The sequence below is a fragment of the Mustela putorius genome, unplaced genomic scaffold (assembly GCF_011764305.1).
Source record: "Mustela putorius furo isolate JIRA1106 unplaced genomic scaffold, ASM1176430v1.1 tig00003901_pilon_pilon_pilon, whole genome shotgun sequence".
Classification (NCBI taxonomy): domain Eukaryota; kingdom Metazoa; phylum Chordata; class Mammalia; order Carnivora; family Mustelidae; genus Mustela; species Mustela putorius.
In genome coordinates, this window is record NW_025422049.1 from 11,754,920 (window position 1) to 11,778,648 (window position 23,729).

A 23,729-nucleotide genomic window follows, 5' to 3' on the forward strand; every position below is an offset into this window, starting at 1 on the left:
CAAATTGATGATGATTGAATATGCCCAAATATTCTGATAGTTTTCTTGGGGGGGGGGTCTCTTTACTATCATTGAAAAAGTTTTGAGTATTCTGAGTGGGTATAGAAGGGTTAACAGTGTTCTGAATTGTTGGGTTCAGGTTCTAAAAATGACCTCCTAAAATCGGAAGATTGATTAGCTTATTATTCCCAGTGTTAAACTTACAGAATTCCATTTAAAACCAAAACTTTAATTTCGAAAATAAACTTTAAGGTTGCTTAATGATCGAAGAGTTTTCCATGAGCCATACTGACATGATGAGAAGAAACCTGAGATATTTTGGAGATCTTGGCACAACTTCAAAGAGTGATAGAACAGAATGCAGAGAACTTTTCCAAGTTTTGGAAGGCAGCAGTTTGGCTGAGACTCACATATACTGAAACGAGAGGCTTCCTTGAAAACATTTAAAAAGTCCTTTCCTATTTTGGAATTCTAAATTATGGCAAAATTCGTATATGCTTAAAACTCGGTTCTCCACCAGTTTCCCTCCCCAAATGACCCTCCACCGTTTCTCTCCCTGTCAACACTGGTAAACAATTCCTGAGGCATTTGAGAAAAGCGTTTCAATAAGATGGCTTATAGTCCTTCTAAATGCTGTTTCAATATATTCTGAAACGGATCCCTTTCACCCCTATCTATTTGCCTTTGTTTTGCAGAGCGAGAAAGGTGAAGCAATTTAGAGATCTGGGGACAGACCGCTAAATGACCTGTGGTTAAGCTGGTGTCGCTTCGCAAGATATTGGTACCCAAAGCAGCGGAACCGAGATTTAGCATCCTTCCTCTGATCACACATTTCTTAAAGCGAGCGTTCTGCACGTTGGAACACCGTCTCTTCTCTACCCAACACCTCCTCCCAGTCCGCCCCCTGGTTCCTTCCCACCCTCTACCTCTCCCCCCGTCTGCCCCCCCCAGTCTGCGCATGCGTCCTAAGAAGCCCCTACACTCGCGGCACAAGCTGAGAGTATTGTCGGGGGCTATTCTCTCTCCCAGGAACATGGCGGCGAGTCAGGGAGGTGGTGTTAACAGTGGGGGCGGCGGTTGTGGTGGAGGTGGAAGTAGCGGTGGCGGTAGCGCAGCCGGAGGGGGAGGTGGCGGAGCCGGAGGGGGAGGCGGCGGCGGCGGCGGGACCCTGGTGGTGCCCATCCCGGTACCGACTCTTTTCGGTCAGCCGTTCCCCAACGGGCCGCAGTGGAACCCGGGGAGCCTGCAGCCTCAACACACGGTGAGGAGCCTGGACCGGGCCCTGGAGGAGGCGGGCAACTCCGGCATCCTGAGCCTCAGTGGTAGGAAACTCCGAGACTTCCCGGGCAGCGGCTACGACCTGACGGACACCACCCAAGCAGGTGACAGGACGGGTTGCGGGGGAGGGGAAGCTGGGCTCCGAAGGAGGAGGTGGGGGGGTGTGGGTGGCTGCGTGGCTGCGTTGTTGGACTCTGCTGGTCTGGGCGGGTTCGCGGGGGCGGCGAGACTGATAAAGTCGGAGCAGCCTGTTCTCGTGAATGTGAGGGAGAGAGAAGGGAATGGTGGTGGTCGTGGAACGGGGGGCTTGATGACTGAAGGATGTATGGAAATCGGGCGCGATGTGAGGGGTGAAAGAGCATTATTGTTAAAGCGAGTTTCCCCACTACGGAGTAGGGAGGGAGGTATTGACACCTTCCTTAATGCACTTCTTTCAACTCTCCTGGATGTTCTTTCTCATCTTTCTCAAAGGAGTAGGGGGGAAGACAATACATAAAATCACAATCTACACATATTCTTTAAAGGCATATGTGTCTGGAAGAATGGCATATTCTTTTTCTTCGTACAGCAGAAGCATTGCCATGGGTTTTACGTGATATTTTGTGTGTGTATTTTAATCATTTTAGAATATTCTTGCCTTCTGGTCACGTATGCCTTTCATTTTCCTGGTGTTGAGAAGGTAGTGGTGGTTAAATTAGTATTTGTTGCAATGGCAAATGAAATCATCAATCACTAACATGTCTGGTTACTAGGGGAAAGGATCCTTGTTTTGAGTTATGTTAGAGTCTTAATTTTTATAGCAGAAATTGCCAAAAAATTTGAGGGCATTTCTGAGAAACAAAATTAACTCTATTCTTTAGGGAGTTGTGGGTTAATGGCCTATCATTTTGGTTGAGAAATTGGCTATTGTAGCGTTCTTCATATACTCTCTGGTACTCTTTGTTGTGGATGGCAATTTTTGTTATGAACATACTCTTTCCTCTCTGCCTTATCAACCAATGCTCATTATTTTAAGTACGTTTTCGTTTGATGAAAGGGTTTCTTGCTTTTTATAATCTTTGCATTTGTTATCTTTTATATTTGCTTTGCTCAAAGAAATCATGGACAAAATTATTTTGATAGGTGTAGTAATTTTGAAACAGTACAGTAAGTAAATTCACCTATAATGATTAGTAATAAAAGGCCTCTTATTTTCAGAATAACACTATTTCAGTGTATTCAGTTTCTGGATATTAAATTTAGGTATGTGTTTGGAGGAGAGTGGGGAGAGGAGCAAAGCCTAAAATTGAAGCTTTCTACCCAATTACTCTTTTAGGAATTACTAAGAACTATGAATGCGTAATCAATCACTGATTTTGTATTTTGAAAAACATGTTTGAGTATTTACTCCTTCACTGTGAACAGATTTCCTAAACAATATGTTCACATATTTATGAATATATTGGCAAAATATATGACTTGGTATATTCTTTTTTTTTTTTTTAAAGATTTATTTATTTATTTGACAGAGAGAGATCACAAGTAGGCAGAGAGAGAGAGAGAGAGGAGGAAGCAGGCTCCCTGCTGAGCAGAGAGCCCGATGCGGGACTCGATCCCAGGACCCCGAGATCATGACCTGAGCCGAAGGCAGCGGCTTAACCCACTGAGCCACCCAGGCGCCCCATGACTTGGTATATTCTTAAAAGGCTTCAGGAAAAATGGTTTCAGACTGCATCATTAAGGAGATATATTGTTTTGCTTATTGTGCCTTATAACCTGTAAAGGATGTATCTGTAGGACTAAGTTGAGTGTCCTGGCTTGGCATTTAGGGCTTTCACTGTCCAGCTCCAATTTATTATTGCAACCTTGTTGCCCCAAACACTCCTACACAGAACCCTCTGTTCCAACTGGGTCAACTCCCTGTCCTTCAAATATATTTAATGAATTTCTGTCTCATCTTCGTAGAAGGTCACCCACATGCTTGGGATTTTTGTCTTTACTCCATCTATTTAATTTTGTTTAAGCCCCCAGCCTTTCCAGGAATCTGTCTCTAACTGCCTTAGTCCACAGCAGTCTCCTGTTTTTGAGTTCTTATGTACTTAGCATCTTTACCACTTACTTGCTAGTGCTGGCTTTATTTTCTTTTCCATGTTTGTGTCATGCTGTCCCTGAGAAGCTGGAGAGCTCCTTAAGGGCAGGGAGTAAGTCATATACTTGTTCAGTCTTCTCATTATGTATTGCTTAGATTGTACTTGATAATATTTTTCATAAACTTGAATATCATCTTATGTGGTTATAACCTTTGGCTTTTAAGCCTTCAATTGGTTTTCTGAGGCAAGCTTTAACACAAAGCAGAGCCATATTTGTTCTTGTTAAGGATTCATTCATCATAAACTTTATCAGTGTCTACGGTAACATTGGATTTTTGAGACAATTCCACCTCATTTTATTTATTTTTTTCAGTTGAATGTGTGTTACTTGTGGGAACCCTTCAAAATTTAAATGAGAAATTTGTGAGTGATTCATTTGCCATTCATTTTTGACAAAATTCAGTCATGAACTATTTAGGGGCAATATTTTTGTATGTGAAGAGACTAGTATTCATTATGTATAAATGAAGGTGGGTACACTGGAACTGAAGAAAAATTGAGCATTTTTGAGATCATATATACATGTACACACACATACATACACATCTGTATACATACAGTATCCTCTGATGAAAACAGTTCTCTTTGTTGGTATTATACTTAAAAATGACTCTCAGTGGGATAATGTTTCAGAACCAAACTGATTAGTTAGGCAAGCAGATAATGGTTTATTGGGTTGGGAGGAGACTGGTGCAAGGGAAAATAGGTGGGAAGGTATTCTGTTAATCTAGGTGTGAGGTGGTAAGAATCTGGGGTAAAACTAAATTGGATAAGAAGGGAAAATTGATAAATTTGAAAGGAAGCAGGGAGGGTTTTTTGCATTATTTTGCTGTTCCTCACATATACATAAGACAAAATAGACCTGTGGTTCTTCACCTGGGCTGCGGGTTAAAATCCCAAGGGAGTGTTTTTTTTTAAAACCTATGCCTGGGCCCTACCCCAGACCAATTAAATCAGAATCTCAGGGGCCAAGAGAATCTTTTTTTAAAAAAAGTCTTCCCAGGTGATTCTAGTGTGCAGACAGTGCTGAGAAACTCTAAAATAACTCATTTTTTAGGTACTCAAGTAGTACTGTTTAGGTGAATGCAAATATTGATAAAAATTTAGTGACTAAAGTCACGTGTCAAGAGGGTCAAAGCCCAAACTAGGAACGATGTATTCAAGATCTAATTCAATATTCTTTTTAATAGGGTAGATGAAGCAGAGTCTCATTTTTTTTTTTTTTTTTCATTATGTCATGTCTATAGTGAACAGAAAATTGCCAGGAAGCTATAGTTTCTTCAGTTACCATTCATAACCCTGGTTTACGTTGAATACTGTTGGGTAACTTGGCATTAAGAAAATAGTGCCTCTAAAACATGTAGCAGCGCAAAATCTTGTTTATTAATAGGCTTGCCCTGAGGGAAGATGGATAATTGGTTGAAGTTTAGTTTCTCTTTGGTGTCTTTTTACCTTTTTTTGCATTTCTGGTGTGTGATCTTTACCTGCCTGAGTCCTCCTGCTCTCCTCGTTTCTTTTCCCCTCTTCGGCTCAATCCCCTTCTCTTGCTGGGATGTAGCTTGAAATTTATTATGGCAGCCTTTTAAGGAATTAATATTTAAAAGGGAGAGTTTGCTAATTTATTTGAATCTTCAGTTGGTGGTTTGCGCTCATGACCTTTTTTTTTTTTTAAGATTTTATTTATTTATTTGACAGACAGAGATCACAAGTAGGCAGAGAGGCAGGCAGAGAGAGAGGGGAAAGCAGGCTCCCTGCTGAGCAGAGAGCCCGATGTGGGGCTCTATCCCAGGACCCTGGGATCATGACCTGAGCTGAAGGCAGAGGCTCCAACCCACTGAGCCACCCAGGCGCCCCAACTCATGACCTTTTTGGATCTGTCTTCTAGGTTCTTGATTAAAGTCCTCGTCTATATTAAGACATAATAACAGATGAGAAAGTTTATAATCCATTTCAGGAAAGTAACTGACTCTTGTAATGTCTTGTCTTAGATGGTCTATAGGTAAACTTGGCAGGGCAAAGGGAAATTGCCTAGAACATTTTTTTTTTTTTAAAGATTTTATTTATTTATTTGACAGAAATCACAAGTAGATGGAGAGGCAGGCAGAGAGAGAGAGAGAGGGAAGCAGGCTCCCTGCCGAGCAGAGAGCCCGATGCGGGACTCGATCTCAGGACCCCGAGATCATGACCTGAGCCGAAGGCAGCGGCTTAACCCACTGAGCCACCCAGGCGCCCCTGCCTAGAACATTTTAATCTGTCTGGATACTGTGATAATTTGTTGACCTTAAGAAGAGAGCTTGAAAATGATTCTGATAGCTCCTCAAAGAAATCCTGAAACTTTCATATTTGACTTTGTCACCAATGCTACAAATAAGTCTCAGCGTACTTGCAGCTTCTTCTTCTGCTTCTTCATACCTCTTTATAAACAATAGGTCTGCGAAACAGATTTAGGAATTCTTACATGCATCAGATGGTGCTGTGTCCTGGGTTAATCACATGTTTTCCTGTAAACCTGGAGTCAAATCTAGTATTTCCTACATGTGCTGGTTCACCCCTTCAACTGTGGGGCATGGTGCATTGTATCAGGTTGTAAAATGGAGCCAGATCAACTTAGCAGCATCTGATTATGTTGTGAGGTGAAGGCCCTCTTAGAGCATTCAGTGGAATGAATTTGTGATTTTGTGGACTGATTCAAATATCTACTTTGCTTTGTGTAATAAATGTCTCCCTAAAAAATTGAATGTGAAGCACATTTTTGATAGTTGACTCATATTTTAATTGCTTTAGATTGAATTTGAGTTGCTGGCCCTTGCAGTGATTTATTTTATTTAGTGATGAATTCTTCTACAGCATAAATAGTTGTCCCTTAATTTCTTTCTTTTGTAAGTTCATATTTTAAAATAAAATGTTACCTTAAATTGGAGGGTATGTTCATCATTAAAAGATTACCATTTATATAGCTCCTTATAAATTTCTAAGCACTTTCATGTATATTATGCTACTGTATCCTAATAAAACCCTGTGAGTTTGGCACCGTACATAGTAATTACTCATTGTTGTGAGAGGTTAAATGATTTGTCCAACGTTAAATGGCTAGCGTATGGCAGAGTGTGGGTCAGTGCCTGGGTTTTCTGACTCAAGCCCTCACTATTCCATTGTTATTTCCATTGTAACACATTCTTTCTATATAATAAAGCTATTATTAAACTGTACACTATGCTAATTTAATTTCATACGTTAATGTGGTTAATATACTTTTTGCTTTGTGTGCACTGTTTTTTATGGTATGTATGGCAGTTGCATAGCTTGTCTTTGTGCCTCTTTCTGATGGTTTTAGAATAGATATATTAAGCAAGCGTTTATTGTACTCCAACTTTGGAAACATGATTATAGCCAATAGAAAAGAAAGAGACATGGTTATTGTCCTTGAGCTGTTTATAAAATAATTGAATGTGTACAGGAATATGTGTAACAATTAGAAAAGAATTATAGGGGTTAACTGGCAGGCTCATCTGGAAAGAACATGTGATTTTTTTTTTTTTAAAGCTTTTATTTATTTGACAGAGATCACAAGTAGGCAGAGAGGCAGGTAGAGAGAGAGAGAGGAGGAAGCAGGTTCCCCTCTGAGCAGAGAGCCCATGCAGGGCTCGTTCCCAGGACCTTGGGATCATGACCTGAGCTGAAGGCAGAGGCTTTAACCCACTGAGCCACCAGGTGCCCTGGAACATGTGATTAAAAAAAAAGAAGAAGAAGAAGAAGAAGATTTATTTATTTATGTATTTTTTTAAAGATTTTATTAATTTATTCGACAGAGAGAGAGAGAGACTGTGGGAGAGGGAGCACAAACATGGGGAGTGGGAGAGGGAGAAGCAGGCTTCCTGCTGAGTAGGGAGCCCGATGAGGGGCTCAATCCCAGGACTCTGGGATCATGACTTGAACCGAAGGCAGATGCTTAACGACTGAGCCACCCAGGAGCCCCTGTTTATTTATTTTAGAGAGAGAGAGTGAGAGGGAGAAAGCAGGAGCATGCTTGAGTGAGTGTTGGGAGGGGGCAGAGGGGAGGGAAAGAGAGAATCTCAAGCAGACTCCTCCCAGAGCATGGAGCCTGATGCAAGGCTAGATCGCACCATCCTGAGATCATGACCTCACCCAAATCAAGAGTCGGATGCTTAATGGACTGAGCCACCCAGGTACCCCAAGAGCATGTGACTCTTGATCTCAATGTCATGAGTTTGAGCCCCACATTGGGTATAAATAAACACTTTAAAAATTAATAAAACAATTCATAAAAAAGAAAAGAATTATGTAACACTTCAAAATTGTATACATTTATAAAATGTACAAGTAAGTGATGTGAAACTATGGCATAAGGCTTAATTTTATTGGGCATTAAGTTAGTTTGAGAAAGTCCTTTAAAGTTAGGTATTTGCTGAATCTTGAGGTAAATGATCAGTATGATAAGGCAGGAGGGACAGTTGCAGAATTTCAGGGGAAAAATTGTGTGAATAAGAGTTAGGAATGATATTGTGTGTTAAGGACAAATGTTAACTGGTTTACTCTGTATTTTCACAAAAATCCTGAGAGGCTGAGAGGAGGGAACAGGTGGAGAGCGTGGAGTTCAAATGTAAGAGGAGTAGAGAGGACCTTCATTTGAAGGCAAGGGAAGCAAGAACAGGGTGGGGAGCTGTTAGCCATGGAAGGGAGAAGTAACCTGACTTTTACTAAGGTGAAATTGAAGGTAGATGTTTGGGGACATTAATGTCTTAATTTTTTTTTCCTTTAATAAACATATAATGTATTTTTATCCCCAGGGGTACAGGTCTGTGAATCGCCAGGTTTACACATTTCACGGCACTCATCATAGCACATACCCTCCCCAATGTCCATAACCCCACCACCCTCTCCCGTCCCCCCTCACCCCAGCAACCCTCAGTCTGTTTTTTGAGATTTAGTCTTTTATGGTTTGTCTCCCTCCCGCTCCCCTCTTGTTTCATTTTTTTCTTTTCCAACCCCCGAAATCCTTCACATTGCATCTCTACTTTCTCATATCAGGGGGATCATATGATAGTTGTCTTTCTCTGATTGACTTATTTCGCTAAGCATAATACCCTCTAGTTCCATCCACGTCGTTGTAAATGGCAAGATTTCATTTCACTTGATGGCTGCATAGTATTCCATTGTGTATATATACCACATCTTCTTGATCCATTCATCTGTTGATGGACATCTAGGTTCTTTCCATAGTTTGGCTATTGTGGACATTGCTGCTATAAACATTTGGGTGCACGTGCCCCTTCAGCACCACGATTGTATCTTTAGGATATATACCCATAGTGCAATCGCTGGGTCATAGGGTAGCTCTATTTTCAGTTTTTTGAGGAACCTCCAAGCTGTTTTCCAGAGTGTTTGCACCAGCTTGCATTCCCACCAACAGTGTAGGAGGGATCCCCTCTCTCTGCATCCTCGCCAGCATCTGTCATTACTTGTAATGTCTTAAATTTTAATCTTAAAGAAATGAAGCAGTGTCATCAGGGAAAAGGTTGATGAGAGTAGAAAAGGTACTCAATAGAGCATAATGCTTTAAGGAATCAATTTGGGGAATAAACCACAGTTCAGAATTAGGACTGTGTGGTAAGCAGTTAAATTAGTACCTTTTGGAAAACATGAGCATATCATCTTTTATGAAAATAATTATATATACAACATGACAGGTAAAAGAACAGAAGTGGCTGATTAGGATATTTTAGAATTGGACTTATAGGGACACTTTGCCTAAAGTTTAAAATTTGATATCTTGATTTAGATTATTTGTAATACAAACTCTGAAGTACTTATTTCATGATGAAAAGCATGAAGTTGGACAAGATCCAGAATGTTGTTGACAAAATAAGAAATGATGCTAGGAACCCTTTCCAGAAATAAAAATATTTTTCACAAATATAAATAATTGAAGACTTAAACAGCTTATTGATTCCTTGGAAGGGGGTATTTATTTAACATTTCCAAGGAACTCTGTGGAACTTTGCAAAAGGGCATGTCATTCTCTTGACCCACCCCAGCAGCCTACTCTAAGGCATGCTTAAACTCTGTGATGCCCACCCTCATTCTACAGAGCTTTGCATAATGAACGAGAGAGGAAATCTTGGTTTTCTCTTTTTTTTGTTGCACTTTGGGTGTATCGAGGGTACTTCTTCTTCTTCTTCCTCTTTTTCTTTTTTTTAACTGATTTTTTTTTTTTTTTAGATTTTATTTTATTTATTTGACAACAGAGATCACAAGTAGGCAGAGAAGCAGGCAGAGAGAGAGGAGGAGGCAGGCTCCCTGCTGAGCAGAGAGCCCGATGCAGGGCTCGATCCCAGGACCCTGGGATCATGACCTGAGGCAAAGGCAGAGGCTTTAACCCACTGAGCCACCGAGGCATCCCTTGAGGGTACTTCTTGAAGCACTGTAATACTCTGAAAAGTTTTGGAAAGTTTTGTCTGGGAGGCCTGGGTGGCTCAGTTGGCTAGGTGTCTGCCTTCGGTTTAGGTCATGATCCCATGAACCCTGGGATCAAGTCCTCCATCGGGCTCCTTGTTTAGTGGGGAGCTTGCTTCTCCCTCTGCCTGCCGTTCCCCTTGTTGGTGTGCACTCTCTCTTCTTTCTCCCTTTGACAAACAAATAAATAAATCTTTTAAAAAAAAGTTTTCTTTACTTCCCTTTTATAGAAGGGAACACCTTCCATTACGGGGAACACTTTTCAGTGTAATAAGAGGAAACTGGACAGGTCAGGTTTTTGTTTTGTTTTGTTTTTTTGAAGATTTTATTTATTTATTTGACAGACAGAGATCACAAGTAGGCAGAGAGGCAGGCAGAGAGAGAATGGGAAGCAGGCTCCCCGCAAGCAGAGAGCCCGATGTGGGGCTCCATCCCAGGACCCCAAGACCATGACCTGAGCCAAAGGCAGAGGCTTAACCAACTGAGCCATCCGGGTTCCCCTCGACAGGTCAGTTTTATAACAATAATTTAAGTTTATGTTTAGTCTCACTTAAAGCTATTGCACTGAAGTCTGCTAAAGGTCAAGTTTTAAATTTTAATCTTTATATTTCTCCTGTTTTGAATAAATTATAAATTGATAGCATTTTACTTACAGAGTATCAGTCAATGTACTGTAATGGATGATTAAACAATGGCTGTTTTCTAATGTATTTCTTGATATGAAAAATTTTAAAGAAAAGTTATTTTTTCCAAATAGGGAAGTAAGTCTTTTCTTATTTGTGGATGTTGCTAATTCGCTGAACTCTTTTATGATTATTTTTTAAAAGATTTTTTTCATTTATTTGACAGAGAGAGACAGTGAGAAAGGGAACACAAGCAGGGGGCGTGGGGGAGGGAGAAACAGGCTTCCCACCATGCAGGGAGCCCGATTTGGGGCTCAATCCCAGAACCGTGGTGACCCTAGCCGAAGGCAGAGGCTTAACAACTGAGCCACCCAGGTGCCCCTCTTTTATGATTTGTGACAGAGATTTTTGTCACTTTACTTTTAAATTAATTACTTCAATCCTTTTCAGCAGAATTTTATGTATAATATTAGGGATTCAAGGTGACCAAAGACAGAAAATAACTGCAGCATAAACTTTTATTTGAACTCTACAGAGACTAACCCATTCTAGAACATTTGTGAATTTGGATTTCATCCAAAATCACTTTGTTAAATGATTATGCCACAAAGAGACTCTAGAACGGGCAGCCTACAATTCTTCCTCTCTTAAAAAAGTAATTATAGGCGTGCCTGGGTGGCTCAGTGGATTAAAGCCTCTGCCTTCGGCTCAGGTCATGATCCCAGCGTCCTGGGATTGATCCCCACATCGGGCTCTCTGCTCAGCAGGGAGCCTGCTTCCCCTTCTCTCTCTGCCTGCCTCTCTGCCTATTTGTGATCTCTCTCTCTCTATCAAATAAATAAATAAAATCTTTTTAAAAAAGTACTCCCTTATCTGTACCCACTTATCTATTATATAGGTTAGGTTAGGTCAGTTGTTCTCAATGAGGGAAGATTTGTCCCAGTGGTATTTGGTAATGTCTGGAGATGTTTTGATTGTGACATCTAGTGGGTAAGAGGGGCCTGGGATGCTGCAATGCATCCCACAGTGCAGAGCAAGGACTGCCACACACAACAAAGACTTATCTGTTCCAAAATGTCAGGAGTGCTAAGACTGAGAATCACTGGGCTAGAGTAAGATAAATGTCATAAGTGAAAACAAAGTACATTGCAGGTTCAAAGAGGGAGAGATGACTTCTGATTGCCTTGGTAGTGTTGGGTCCATGGTCAAAGGAATGAGACTGATAAAACGCAAAGGTCAAGCAAAGCTTTATTTCGCGCCAAGCATAGAGAATCAAACCGACCAGTCGGGGTCGTCTCTTACAGAGATGGCGGCCCCTCCCTGCCTTGCCGACCAACTTTTATAGAGCAAAGGCCCTGTGGTTGAGCCTGGTCACACACAGGTGGCCAATTGAATTACAATTCACCCCATAGTAGCTATTTGAACTAGCCTATAACTTGGTCAGGATTGGTGCCCAAAGGCACCAAAAGGCAAGGACCCACACTCCTTGATAGCTAGGGAGACAGTATGCGCGCTTCACTGATGGGATGTCTCCACCTGGCCCGACTCATCCCTGCATTCGGGCTCTGTTACCTCCACCTGACCTGACCCCCCTTGTATTTGGGCTTTGTTATCGGGGTCTGGTAGACCATATTCTACTGGTTTCCCGGACTTGCTTTTAAGTAAGTTCCCCTGGCGCAGGGGGGCAGGGTCAGTTTAAGTTTTACTGCATAAACAACAAAATCACTGTTTAACCAGATGGAATCGCTCTGGCTAAATAGGCCCTTACATTAGGACAGCAGAGAGGGCTTTGTAAAGGAGAGTGGAGGTAAGGGAAAGGATCGGATTTTATAGTTACTCATGAAGGGAGGAAACCATATGCATATTGACATCAGAGAGTCTCTTCTAATTCAGAATATATTAAATCAGCCTTGGGGCACCTGGGTGGCTCAGTGGGTTAAGCCTCTGCCTTCGGCTCAGGTCGTGATCTCAAGGTCTTGGGATCGAGCCCCTCATTGAGCTCTCCACTCAGCAGGGAGCCTGCTTCCCCCTCTCTCTCTGTACCTGCCTCTGTCTACTTGTGATCTCTGTCTGTCAAATCAATAAATAAAATCTTAAAAAAAAAAAATTCAGCCTTTATTTTGATCCTAGGCCCCCTGGTCACTCAGATCAGAAACTTAGGAATGATTCTCCACTCTTCCCTTCCCTTTCCTTTTAGAACTAGTTAGAAACTAAGGCCTTTTGGTCATAACTCTTTGAATAGCTTTCAGATCTCTTTCCTTCCTGTCTGTCCTCACTGCTATTGTTATTGTTCAGGTCCTCCTCTCCTTACCTTTAATTGGACTTAACAGCAGTTTTCCCAAATAATCACGCTGCCTCATATTTGGTTCAAGTTGGGTTAGCTCTTTACAGGGTAGCCAGAGCATTCTTTGTAATATGCAGATCTGATTGTCACTTGTAGCTACTAAAACACCTTGGAGCCAGTAAGCCAGCTCCATAACAATACATTGCTTATTCCTTGTTTTAAATATTTAAAAATATGTAAAAAGAGCTGATGCAGGGATGCCTGGGTGGCTCAGTGGGTTAAGTCTCTGCTTTCAGCTCAGGTCATGATCTTAGGGTCCTGGGATCGAGCCCAAGCCCCACATCGCCCTGCATCGGGCTCTCTGCTCAGCATGGAGCCTGCTTCTCCCTCTCTCTCTCTGCCTGCCTCTGCCTACTTGTGATCTCTGTCTGTCAAATAAATAAATAAAATCTTAAAAAAAAAAAAAAGCTGTTGCATACACTATGCTTTATATGACTGGTAATTTTTGTATTACTTAATATTAAATTGCTAGGATTCATCCAAATGTGTGAAGCTGTAGTTTATTCTCTTTGATGGCTGCATTATCTTTCATTGTGTGGCTATACTATACTTCATCCACTTTCTCACTGATGGCCGTTTGTGTTGTTTCCACAGTTGTGCTCTTGCAAACAGCACTGCTGTAAGCATTATTATGTCTCCTGGTGTACATGTTCAAGAATTTCTCCTGTGCATATACTTGGTAGTGGAATTTCCAGGCTATTTTGCGTGTCAGTGTTGAACTTGAGATAATGCTGAACTGGTTTAAAATGTACATTTCCTTCAACATGTATAAGAGATCTTAAGAATCCATATGTCCAACACATAGTGTTGTCAGATCTATGCATTTTGGACAAATGAGTTTAAAATGGTATTTCAATGAAGTGTTTCTTAATTTACAGTTTTCTCATCACTAGTGATATTGACATATCTTTGAATGTTTGTTGGCCATAGGTGTTTCCTGTACTGTGAAATAACTTTTCATATATTATGCCCAATTTCTATTGGTGGCTTGTCCTTTCCTTACAGATGTCTATGGGTTAAAAACATATTCCTTACAGTACTCATTTGTCAGGTTTGTATACTGTGAATATTTTCTCCCAGATTTTAATTTGCCTTTTTGTTTTTTAAGAAGTCTTTGAATGAACAAATGTTCAAAATTTTAATACAGTCAGATTTGCCAGTGCTTTGTAGTCACTGCTTTTTGTGTCTTGTTTAAGAATGTGCAAAATACATTCACCTACATTTTATTTTTTTAAGATTTTATTTATTTATTTGAGGGAAAGTGAGTTAGAGATAGAGCATGGACTAGGGGGGCAGGGGCAGTGGGAGAGGGAGATGCAGACTCCCTACTGAGCCGGGACCCTGACTTGGGGCTCTATCCCCGGACTCCAGGATCATGACCTCAGCTGAAGAGAAACACTTAACTGATTGAGCCACCTAGGTGTCCCCATTTACCTACATTTTTGCTAAGAGGTTTAAAGGTCTGTTTTGAGTGTTTAAGTTCCTAATCAATATGGAATTGATTTTTATACAATAGTGTGAGATTCAGTTTCATATTTTAGACACAGATAATCTTTTTCCAGATCTATCCCTGCCTACTCTTTTTTAATATTTTGAGATTATAATTCACTACCAAAAATTCACCCATTTAGAGTGTATAGTTGATTGGTTGTTAGTTCTGTATCCATCACTACAATGTAATTTTGGAATTACACCAAAAAGCCCCATACTTATTGGCAGTCCTTCCCCATTCCTCCCACACTCCGAGCTTCCCCACCCCCACCTAGTTTGAACTTAGGTAATTGCTCATTTGTTTTCTCTCTCTATAGGATTTGCCTATTCTGTACATTTCATCTGGCCTTTTGTGACAGGTTTCTTTTATTTACCATAAGGTTTTCAAAGTTCGTTTATATTGTAGCATGTTATCAGTACTTCATTCCTCTTTTTTTTTTTAAGGATTTTATTTATTTATTTGACAGAGAGAGATCACAATTAGGCAGAGAGGCAGGCAGAGAGAGAGGGGGAAGCAGGCTCCCTGCTGAGCAGGAGACCGACGCGGGGCTCGATCCCAGGACCCTGAGATCATGACCCGAGCCGAAGGCAGAGGCTTAACCCACTGAGCCACCCAGGCGCCCCACTTCATTCCTTTTTATATCTGAACAAGATTCCATTGTACATTTTGTTTATCCTTTCATCAGTTGATGGACAATTGGGTTGTTTCCTGTCTGGCTATGTATTATAAATAATACTGCTCTGATCACTGATGTACAAGTTTTCGTGTAGGTTTATGTTTTTGTTTGTCTTGTGTATAACATGTAGGAATAGAATTGCTGAATCATATGGTAATTCTATGTTTAACAATTTGAGGAAATATTAACTTATTTCCAAAGTGGTTGTACCATTTTACGTTCTCATTAGCAATGTATGAGGAGTCGAATTTCTTCATATCCGGGAACAACACTTGTTATTATCTATATATTTTTTATAGTCATTTTAGTATGTGAAGTATAATCTATTATGGTTTTGATTTCATTTACCTTATAACTAATGATGTTAAGCATCTTTTCATGTGTATATCTTCCTAATTGAAATATCTATTCAACTCTTTGTCCATTTTCTAATTGGGTTGTCTTTTCAGTACCGAGTTATAAGAGTTTTTATTTTTGAATTCTGTACATAAAACCTTATCAGATAGATGGTTTCCAAATATTTATTTTGTATTCTGTGGGTTCTTTACTTTAAAAAACAATTTTGAAATTTTGATGAAGCCTATCTTACCTATTTTTTCTTATGTTATCTGTGGTTTGGGTGCCATGTCTAAGAAACTGTTGCCTAACCCAAGGTTATGAAGATTCACCCTTATGTTTTGTTTTGAATTTTATAGTTTTAGCTTTTATATTTAGGTGTACTGTCCATTTTTAGTTTTTGGTGTTTGATGTGAGATCAGGGTCCAACTTTATCCTTTTGCATGTGGATATTCAGCTGTCTCAGCGCCATATCTTTCTTTCTTTTTTTCTTTTTTAAGATTTTTATTTATTTATTTGACAGAAAGACAGATCACAAGTAGGCAGAGAGGCAGGAAGAGAGAGAGGGGGAAGCTGGCTCCCTACTGAGCAGAGAGCCCGTTGTGGAGCTTGTCCTGGGACCCTGAGGTCATGACCTGAGCCATCCAGGTGCCCCTCAACAACATTTATTGAAAATATTTCTTTCCTCATCCACTTATCTTACCACACTTGTCAAAAATCGGTTGACCATAAATGTAAATACAAATGTTTATTTCTGGACTCTCAATTCTATTCCATTGATCTATATTTCTCTTCATATGTGTGTGTGTGTGTATTTGTGTATTTATTTCTATTCTCCTAGTACCATACTCTTGACTTCTGTAGCTGATCAGTAAGCTGTGTATAAAGTTTTATAGCCAGGAGGAGTGAATCTTCCAATATTGTTCTTTTAAAAAAAAAAAAATTTTTTTTTGACAGAAAGAGATCACATGTAGGCAGAGGCAGGCAGTGGGGGAGGGGGGGGAAGCAGGCCCCCTGCAGATCAGAGAGGGGATGTGGGGGCTCGATCCTAGGACCCTGGGATCATGACCTGAGCTAAAAACAGAGGCTTAACCCACTGTGCCACCCAGGTACTCCCCCAATATCGTTCTTTTTAAAGATTGCTTTGGCTATTCTGAGACCCTTGCTTTCTTGTATCAATTTTAGGATCAGCCTGTCAGTTTCTTCAGCAAATGCAAGTTGGGATTTTGTTGAATTTGTAGATCAGTTTGGGGGAGTTTTACCGTCTTAACAATATTAAGTTGTCCAACCTATGAATAATGAATGTCTTTTGATTTATTTATAAATTAATTTCTTTCAACATTTTGTAGTTTTACTAGATTATTTTTTTGATACTACTGTAAGTAAAAAATTTTTAGAAATATACTTGACATTGCCTACCTCTTTGCCTTGCATCTCTGCCTACTCATGATCTCTCTCTGTCAAATAAATAAATACAATCTTTAAAAATATATATACTTGACATAAAAAGTTATCGTTTTTTATTTAAATTCAATTAGCCAACATTAGTTTCTGATGTAGTACTCAGTGATTCATCAGTCGTGTTTAACAGCCAGTGCTCATCACGTCATGTGTTCTCCTTGATGTCCATCTCTCAGTTACTCCGTCCCCCCACCAAATTCCCCTTCTGCAGCCCTCAGGTTGTTTTCCAGAGTCCAGAGTCTCTCATGGTTTGTCTCCCTCTCTGATTTCTTCTCATTCAGTTTTCCACCCTTTCCCCATGATCCTCTGCACTATTTCTTGTATTCCACATATGAGTGAAACAATAGGATAATTGTTTTTCTCTGATTAACTTATTTCACTTAGCATAATACCCTCCAGTTTCATCCACGTTGATGTAAGACTTATAATTTTAGTTTCAGTTGTAGAGTGTACTGATTTGAAATCATATACATTACAAAACGATTACCATGATGTCTAGTTATGTTACCATACAAAGTTATTGCAGTAATATTAACCGAACCGTATTCCCTATGCTATACTTTACATCCTTGTTACTTACTTATTTTATAACTGCAGGTTTGTACCTCTTAATTCCCTCTACCTATTTTGCCCATCCCTCCCTCAACCACCAATTTGTTCTCTGTATTTATGAGTCTGTTTCTGTTTGTTTTCTTTGTTCATTTGTTTTTTAGATTCCAAATATAAGTGAAATCACAAGGTATTTGTCTTCTTCTGTCTGATTTACTTAGCCTAATACCTTCTAGGTATTAGGTCCATCCATGTTTCAAATGGCAAGATTTTTTTTTTTTTTGTTAATGGCTGAGTATTATGGGAATTTTTTCTTAATTTCACTTTGGGGATGTTCATTGCCAGGGTATATAAATATAATTGGTTTTTATATATTGATCTTTTATCATGCAACCTTGTCAAACTAGTTTCTTCTTTCTAATAGTTTTTTAATAGTTCATTAGGATTTTCTCTATACAAGATCATGTCATCTGCAAATAGAGATGCTTTACTTCTTCCTTTTGCATCTGGATGCCTTTTATTTCTCTTTCTTACTTAATTGTCCTGACTAGAACTTCTAGTACAATGTTGAGTAGATGTGGTGAGAGTGGACATTCTTGCTTGTTCCCGAATTTAGAAGGACTACATCGACTCTTTCACTGTTAAATACGATGTTAGCTCTGGTTCTTTTCATAAATGTCCTTTATTAAGTTGAAGAAATCCCTTTTTAAGCCAGTTTTTGGAAAATTTTTTGTCAAAAGAGGGTGTTGGATTTTATCAGTTGCTTTTTCTGGGTCTTTTGAGATGAGCACATGGGTTTTGTCCTTTGTTGCATTAATATGGTATACTTTCATTGATTGTTTTTTGGATATTATAACCCCCTTGGCATTCCTGGCCTATCTGCCTTTCAAGTTAGTCTTATATGCTCCCAAACTCTACATTGCAGCCTACCAAACTACATGCTGTTTCATGACAGTATCATACACTTCCTTGTCTCCATGTTTTTACCCCTAACTGTTAATGTCCTTCTCTTTCTTTCCTACCTTGTGAATTCCTATTCATCTTTTGTATCTCAGATCAGGTCTTTATTTGTTTCCCTGTCCTCTCATCGTCCACATATAGTGATTACTCTATACCTCTGTTATAGCAGGTGTGATTTTTTAAATTGCATTTGATATATTTACTCTGTTGTAGCATTTACCATAAATTTAATAACTTTTCTGGAGAAAATACACAATAAGCACATACATGGATTTCAGGATTATTAACATTAAAGTAAACTGTGCATTGTAAAATCAAAGAAATATGGTATTTGTTTACCTTTCTCTTTTTACTGATTTTGGGAGTTACTTGAATGTAGTTACTTTGTTGCCATTCCAGCAGTTAGTAGAGAGTGGTAGGTGTTTAACACATTTGTTCAGTTAAGGCTGCTCCTTACCCTGGGTGCCTTTTCAGGTCTCTGCACAATTTGCCTCTTTCCTTTTCCTCTATATTTACCACTGCTCACGTATGTACCCGGTTCTCCAGCCAGATTGGAATTCTCATTGTATCCCTGATTTTGTCTTCTGTCTTCTTTGCTTTATTTTTATTTAAAAAAAAAAGGAAAAAACCATTAGAACAAAGAAGTCTATTGCTTCATAAGCAGAGAGATGATTATTAAAAGTGAACTGTTGTAGATTAGGTATAGTTTTTTAAAATTTATTTATTTTTTAAGTAATCTTTATACCCAGTATGGGGCATGAATTCACAACCCTGTGATCAAGAGTCATGTACTTTTGACTGAATCAGCCAGGGTTTTTAGCTATAGTTTTTGTATATTGTTATATTGTACCATTGATACGTTTTTATTTTAGAATAGTTGACTGCTTTTATTTACTTATTTATTATATATATATATTTTTAGTAGGCTCTGTGCCCACCATGGATGGGGCTTGAACTCATAATCCTGAGAACCAGGAGTTGTATATTCCACCAACTCAGTCAGCCAGTGCTCTGCAGAATATTTGACAGCTTTTAAATATTTAGGTTAACTAATAGAATTGATTTTTGAGTAATGTTTATAACATTAAATAATATGTTTTACATTGAAAATTTTAATTTATAAAATGTTTTTAGGATTAATATGTCAGTTTAACAAATTCTGTTCTGAAAATTATATTTGTAGCTGAAGTCCAGAAGAATTGGGAGATGAATGCACATTTTTTGATTAGGTTTAGCAATTTTTTTTGGTAACATAGCTCTAAATTGTTTAAAATTGTATTCTAGTTTTCTCTTATTACATTAGTCTGCTGTTTTCTATTTGCCTTAGGCAGAACTAAGATCTACTACTTCCGAGTTGCAAAGTTTATCATCTTCAGTAGGATCAGAGCTTAAAGGTCCTCATAAACAACTCTATATGTTTACTGCCTCGCTTGTAAAAAGCCTCATCACCTCGTGGCTGAATTTTCTCAACATTTATCTATTTAATGTTGCCATAAAAGTCTTCACATTATAGTCTATTGTATAGTCTTCCAAATTTTTCTACCTGAGTTTTTCTTATGCCACTGTTCCACCGAAGAAAAATATTTTATGGTGTGATTTTTTTAGGATTGCCTAATAGTCTATTGTATGAATGTACCATATTTTATTAAACCATTTTTCTATTGTTAAATGTTTAAGTTACTATTTAATACAGCCAGGTGCAATTGTATTCTTGGCTTTAAATTGCTTCCTCCAGGGTGCCTGGGTGGATCAGTCAATTAAGCCTCCAGCTCTTGGTTTCAGCTTGGGTCATGATCTCTAGGTTGGGAGATCAAGCCCTGCATTAGGCTTTGCACTAGGCTTGGAGCCTGTTTCAGTTTCTGTATATCCCCTTCCTCCCCATAAGCGCTCTCTTTCCTTTTCTCTCTCTCAATACATACATACATACATAAATAAATTGCCTCCCCCAAGAGGAATTTAAACTCTTTGAGGGCAGATACAGAAATTCCCTATAGTGTTGGTTCAGTGTTGTGCCTCTATGCAATGGTTGATAGTGAATGCTTATCAAATTTCTGAACTTAAAATTATGGGAAGGAACATGACATGGCATATTCTTTTATACACTGACTTGTTCTATTTGACTATAAACTGATGGAATGGCTCTGCCATGGTACCTTGGTGATCTTGCACATTTCTGCATAGTCTGCATAGGCCAGGCTCAACCACAATCTGGCCCAGGTCTTGCAGGAAGACTCTATGATCTTCCCTGGTACACAGCAAAATAGATGACATGAGGTCATTTCTTATCTACCTTCCTCTCTTGTGGGAGGCTGCTTCAAGATAGCTTATTATTTTCATCTCTCATACTGGGGATATATTGGGACATTTGGCTATAGCTGTGAGTATAAAATTGCAAAGCTGCAATCTAGAGTTGACTCCTCAAAAACGAGCAATCCACCGTGCATGTTGTCTGACATTTAATGGTCCCTCCCTCCAGTTTGGTTTTCTCCTGTAGGCCTGAAGACACAGGGAACTGATCCCATACTAATCATACTTTCTCTGGTGGTAATAGACTGTCTGAATGCATTTGGTCTTACTGATAGCTTCCAATACGCTGCTCTGTAGGGGCTGCTTAACCATGTAGCACAAATTAATGCAGTCTTCTTTGGCCTGGTTTGTGGAATTTGCCATTACTTTGTAATTAGTTTACTATAACTTGCTTTTAATTTCAGCATCCAGTATTTAGTGCTTTATTGTTAAACAGCTCAAGTAAAGATGATTCTTGCTCTCTAAGTACAGTATTTTTTTAATTTAAAGATTTTATTTATTTATTTGACAGAGAGCACAAGTAGTCAGAGAGCCAAGCAGAGAGAGAGAGAGGGGGGAAGCAGGCTCCCTGCCCAGCAGAGAGCCTGCTGTGTGGCTCATCCCAAGACTCTGGGATCATGACCTGAGCCGAAGGCAGAGGCTTTAACCCACTGAGCCACCCAGGTGCCCCTAAATAGACTAAATAGAGCATTTTTTTTTTAAGGAGCACAGTATACTACCTGTAAAATTCATCATAATCTAGATTCATCAGAGATAAAGCAGTTTTATTTAGCCTGGTAGCTTCCTCTCAGGGTTTTTCTGTTTTGTTTTGTTTTTTTAAACTTTCCTTAAGGACTACATTTTTTTTTTTTTTTTAAGATTTTATTTATTCATTTGACAGAGAGAGACACAGCAAGAGAGGGAACACAAGCAGGGGAAGTGGGAGAGGGAGAAGCAGGTTTCCCGCCGAGCAGGGAACCCAATGTGGGGCTTCATCTCTGGACTCTAAGATCACCACCTGAGCCAAAGGCAGATGACTGAGCCACCCAGGTGCCCCCTGGGCTACTTTTTTTTAAGTAAGCTCTGCCTGCTATGTGGTACCTCATATGGAGCTCAAAAACAAGACCCCCAAGATCAGGAGTTGCATGCTCTACCAACTGAGCCAGCCAGGCGACCGCCTTCCCCCCACTCCCATCGCTGCGTTTTTAAGGACTACTTTTGTTTTGGAGCCCACAGCCTACTAGAGTTATTCTGGGGGAGTCAGTTTCATGCAGACTGTTCTCATACTACGTTAGATTTTCTTTTCTCATGCAGTAGGAAGCTACTAAGGTGTCTTAATTAAGGCAAATAAATAGTATATTGTATAAAAAGAAAGTATACTGTATAAACAGTTCCACTTAATTTTCAGTGGCTGGTTGATCTTGACCTAGGCAGGAGGAGCATGAATGTCATATTAATTATGCAGCAATTCATATGTCTCGGAAATGGTGAAGATGATAATGTTTTGCCATTACTTACTTCACTAACCAGACTTCTTATAACAATTAAGATTTTACAGTTTGGGGGTTTTGCTTCAAGAAAATAATTTACATGGAAGCATGATTTTGACTTTTGAAGTTTCATATTTTCCTGGTAATTTGCATCTTAAAAATTATGACATATGGTGGAGTGTCAATATAACATGACTCAGCATGGTGATAGATGTTTGGTAGCAGGTTTTGGTAGAAGGATCGAGTTGTGCCCCATGAAAAAGAAAATGATTATATCTAATACCACCTTATGAAGCCTGTAACTGTCTGCACATACCATTTTTATGAGTGGAATGTGTATGGTTAGAATTCAGTTTACCTTGTGAAATATAATACCTTTAAAATAGCATAATATTGGGAGCGCCTGGGTGGCTCAGTGGGTTAAAGCCTCTGCCTTTGGCTCAGGTCATGATCCCAAGGTCCTGGGGTCGAGCCCTGCATCAGGGAGCCTGCTTCCTCCTCTCTTTCTGCCTGCCTCTCTGCCTCCTTGTGATCTCTGTCTGTCAAATAAATAAATTAAAAAAAATAAAATAAAATAGCATAATATTGTGTTTTTCTTATAACAGAAGCGATGCTTGCTTATTGTAAAAAACTTGGAAAATAAAAGCATACAGAAGAAAGTACAAAATACTCCTCATTCCACCAACTTTGAATAGATACTAACATTTTGGTGTATTTCCTTCATAATCCTACACTCATCACCTTTATGTGTGTATGAATGAATGTATAAAGTGTGCTTTCTAGGGACACCTGGGTGGCTCAGTTGGTTGAGCAGCTGCCTTCGGCTCAGGTCATGATCCCAGCATCCTGGAATCGAGTCCCACATCGGGCTCCTTGCTCGGCAGGGAGCCTGCTTCTCTCTCTGCCTCTGCCTGCCATTCTGTCTGCCTGTGCTTGCTCTCTCCCCCTCTCTCTTTCTGATAAATAAATAAAATCTTAAAAAAAAAGTGTGCTTTCTAAAAATGTACATTTCAATTATTTTAAAGTTTTATTTATTTATTTGTTCTTGAGATTATATTCCTTTGAGAGAGAGCGCACACACACGCAGGGGCAGAGGGAGAAGCAGGCTCCCTGCTTTGCTGGGAGCCAGCCATGGTCTCCATCCCATGGAGATCATGACCTGAGCTGAAGACAGATGCTTAGCCATCTGAGCTATCCAGGCGCCCCTATAAAAATGTACATTATTATTTTTTTAAGATTTTATTTATTCATTTGACAGAGAGAGAGAAATAGGCAGGCAGAGGCAGAAGGAGAAGCAAACTCCCCACTAAGCAGGGAGCCCAATGCCAGACTCCATCCTAGGACCCTGGATTCATGACTTGAGCTGAATGAAGGCAGATGCTTAATTGACTGAGCCACCCAGGTGCCCTAAAAATGGTTCATGCTGTGTATATAGTTTGGTATTTAAAATATTTTAGTTATGAGACAGACACCTGGATGGCTCAGGAAGCAAAGTGTCTTGACTCTTGATTTCAGCTCAAGTCTTGACTTCGGGGCTCCTGGGTGGCTCAATCGGTTAAAGCCTCTGCCTTCGGCTCAGGTCATGATCCCAGGGTCCTGGGATCGAACCCTGCATCTGGCTCTCTGCTCAG

The 23,729-nt window shown here is 39.7% G+C and overlaps 1 protein-coding gene across 6 annotated transcripts in view; it reads left to right on the forward strand.

Moving 5' to 3' along the window:
* Positions 1 to 989: 989 nt before the first annotated feature.
* LRCH2 (leucine rich repeats and calponin homology domain containing 2) overlaps positions 990 to 23,729 on the forward strand; it is a 103,944-nt gene continuing 81,204 nt past the window's right edge. For all 6 annotated transcript variants that reach the window (XM_045068311.1, XM_045068312.1, XM_004777536.3 and 3 more), the window contains exon 1: positions 990 to 1,382. In XM_045068311.1, coding sequence (XP_044924246.1) covers positions 1,034 to 1,382 — 349 coding nt within the window. In that variant the 5' untranslated portion in view covers positions 990 to 1,033. The remainder of the gene's footprint in view (positions 1,383 to 23,729) is intronic.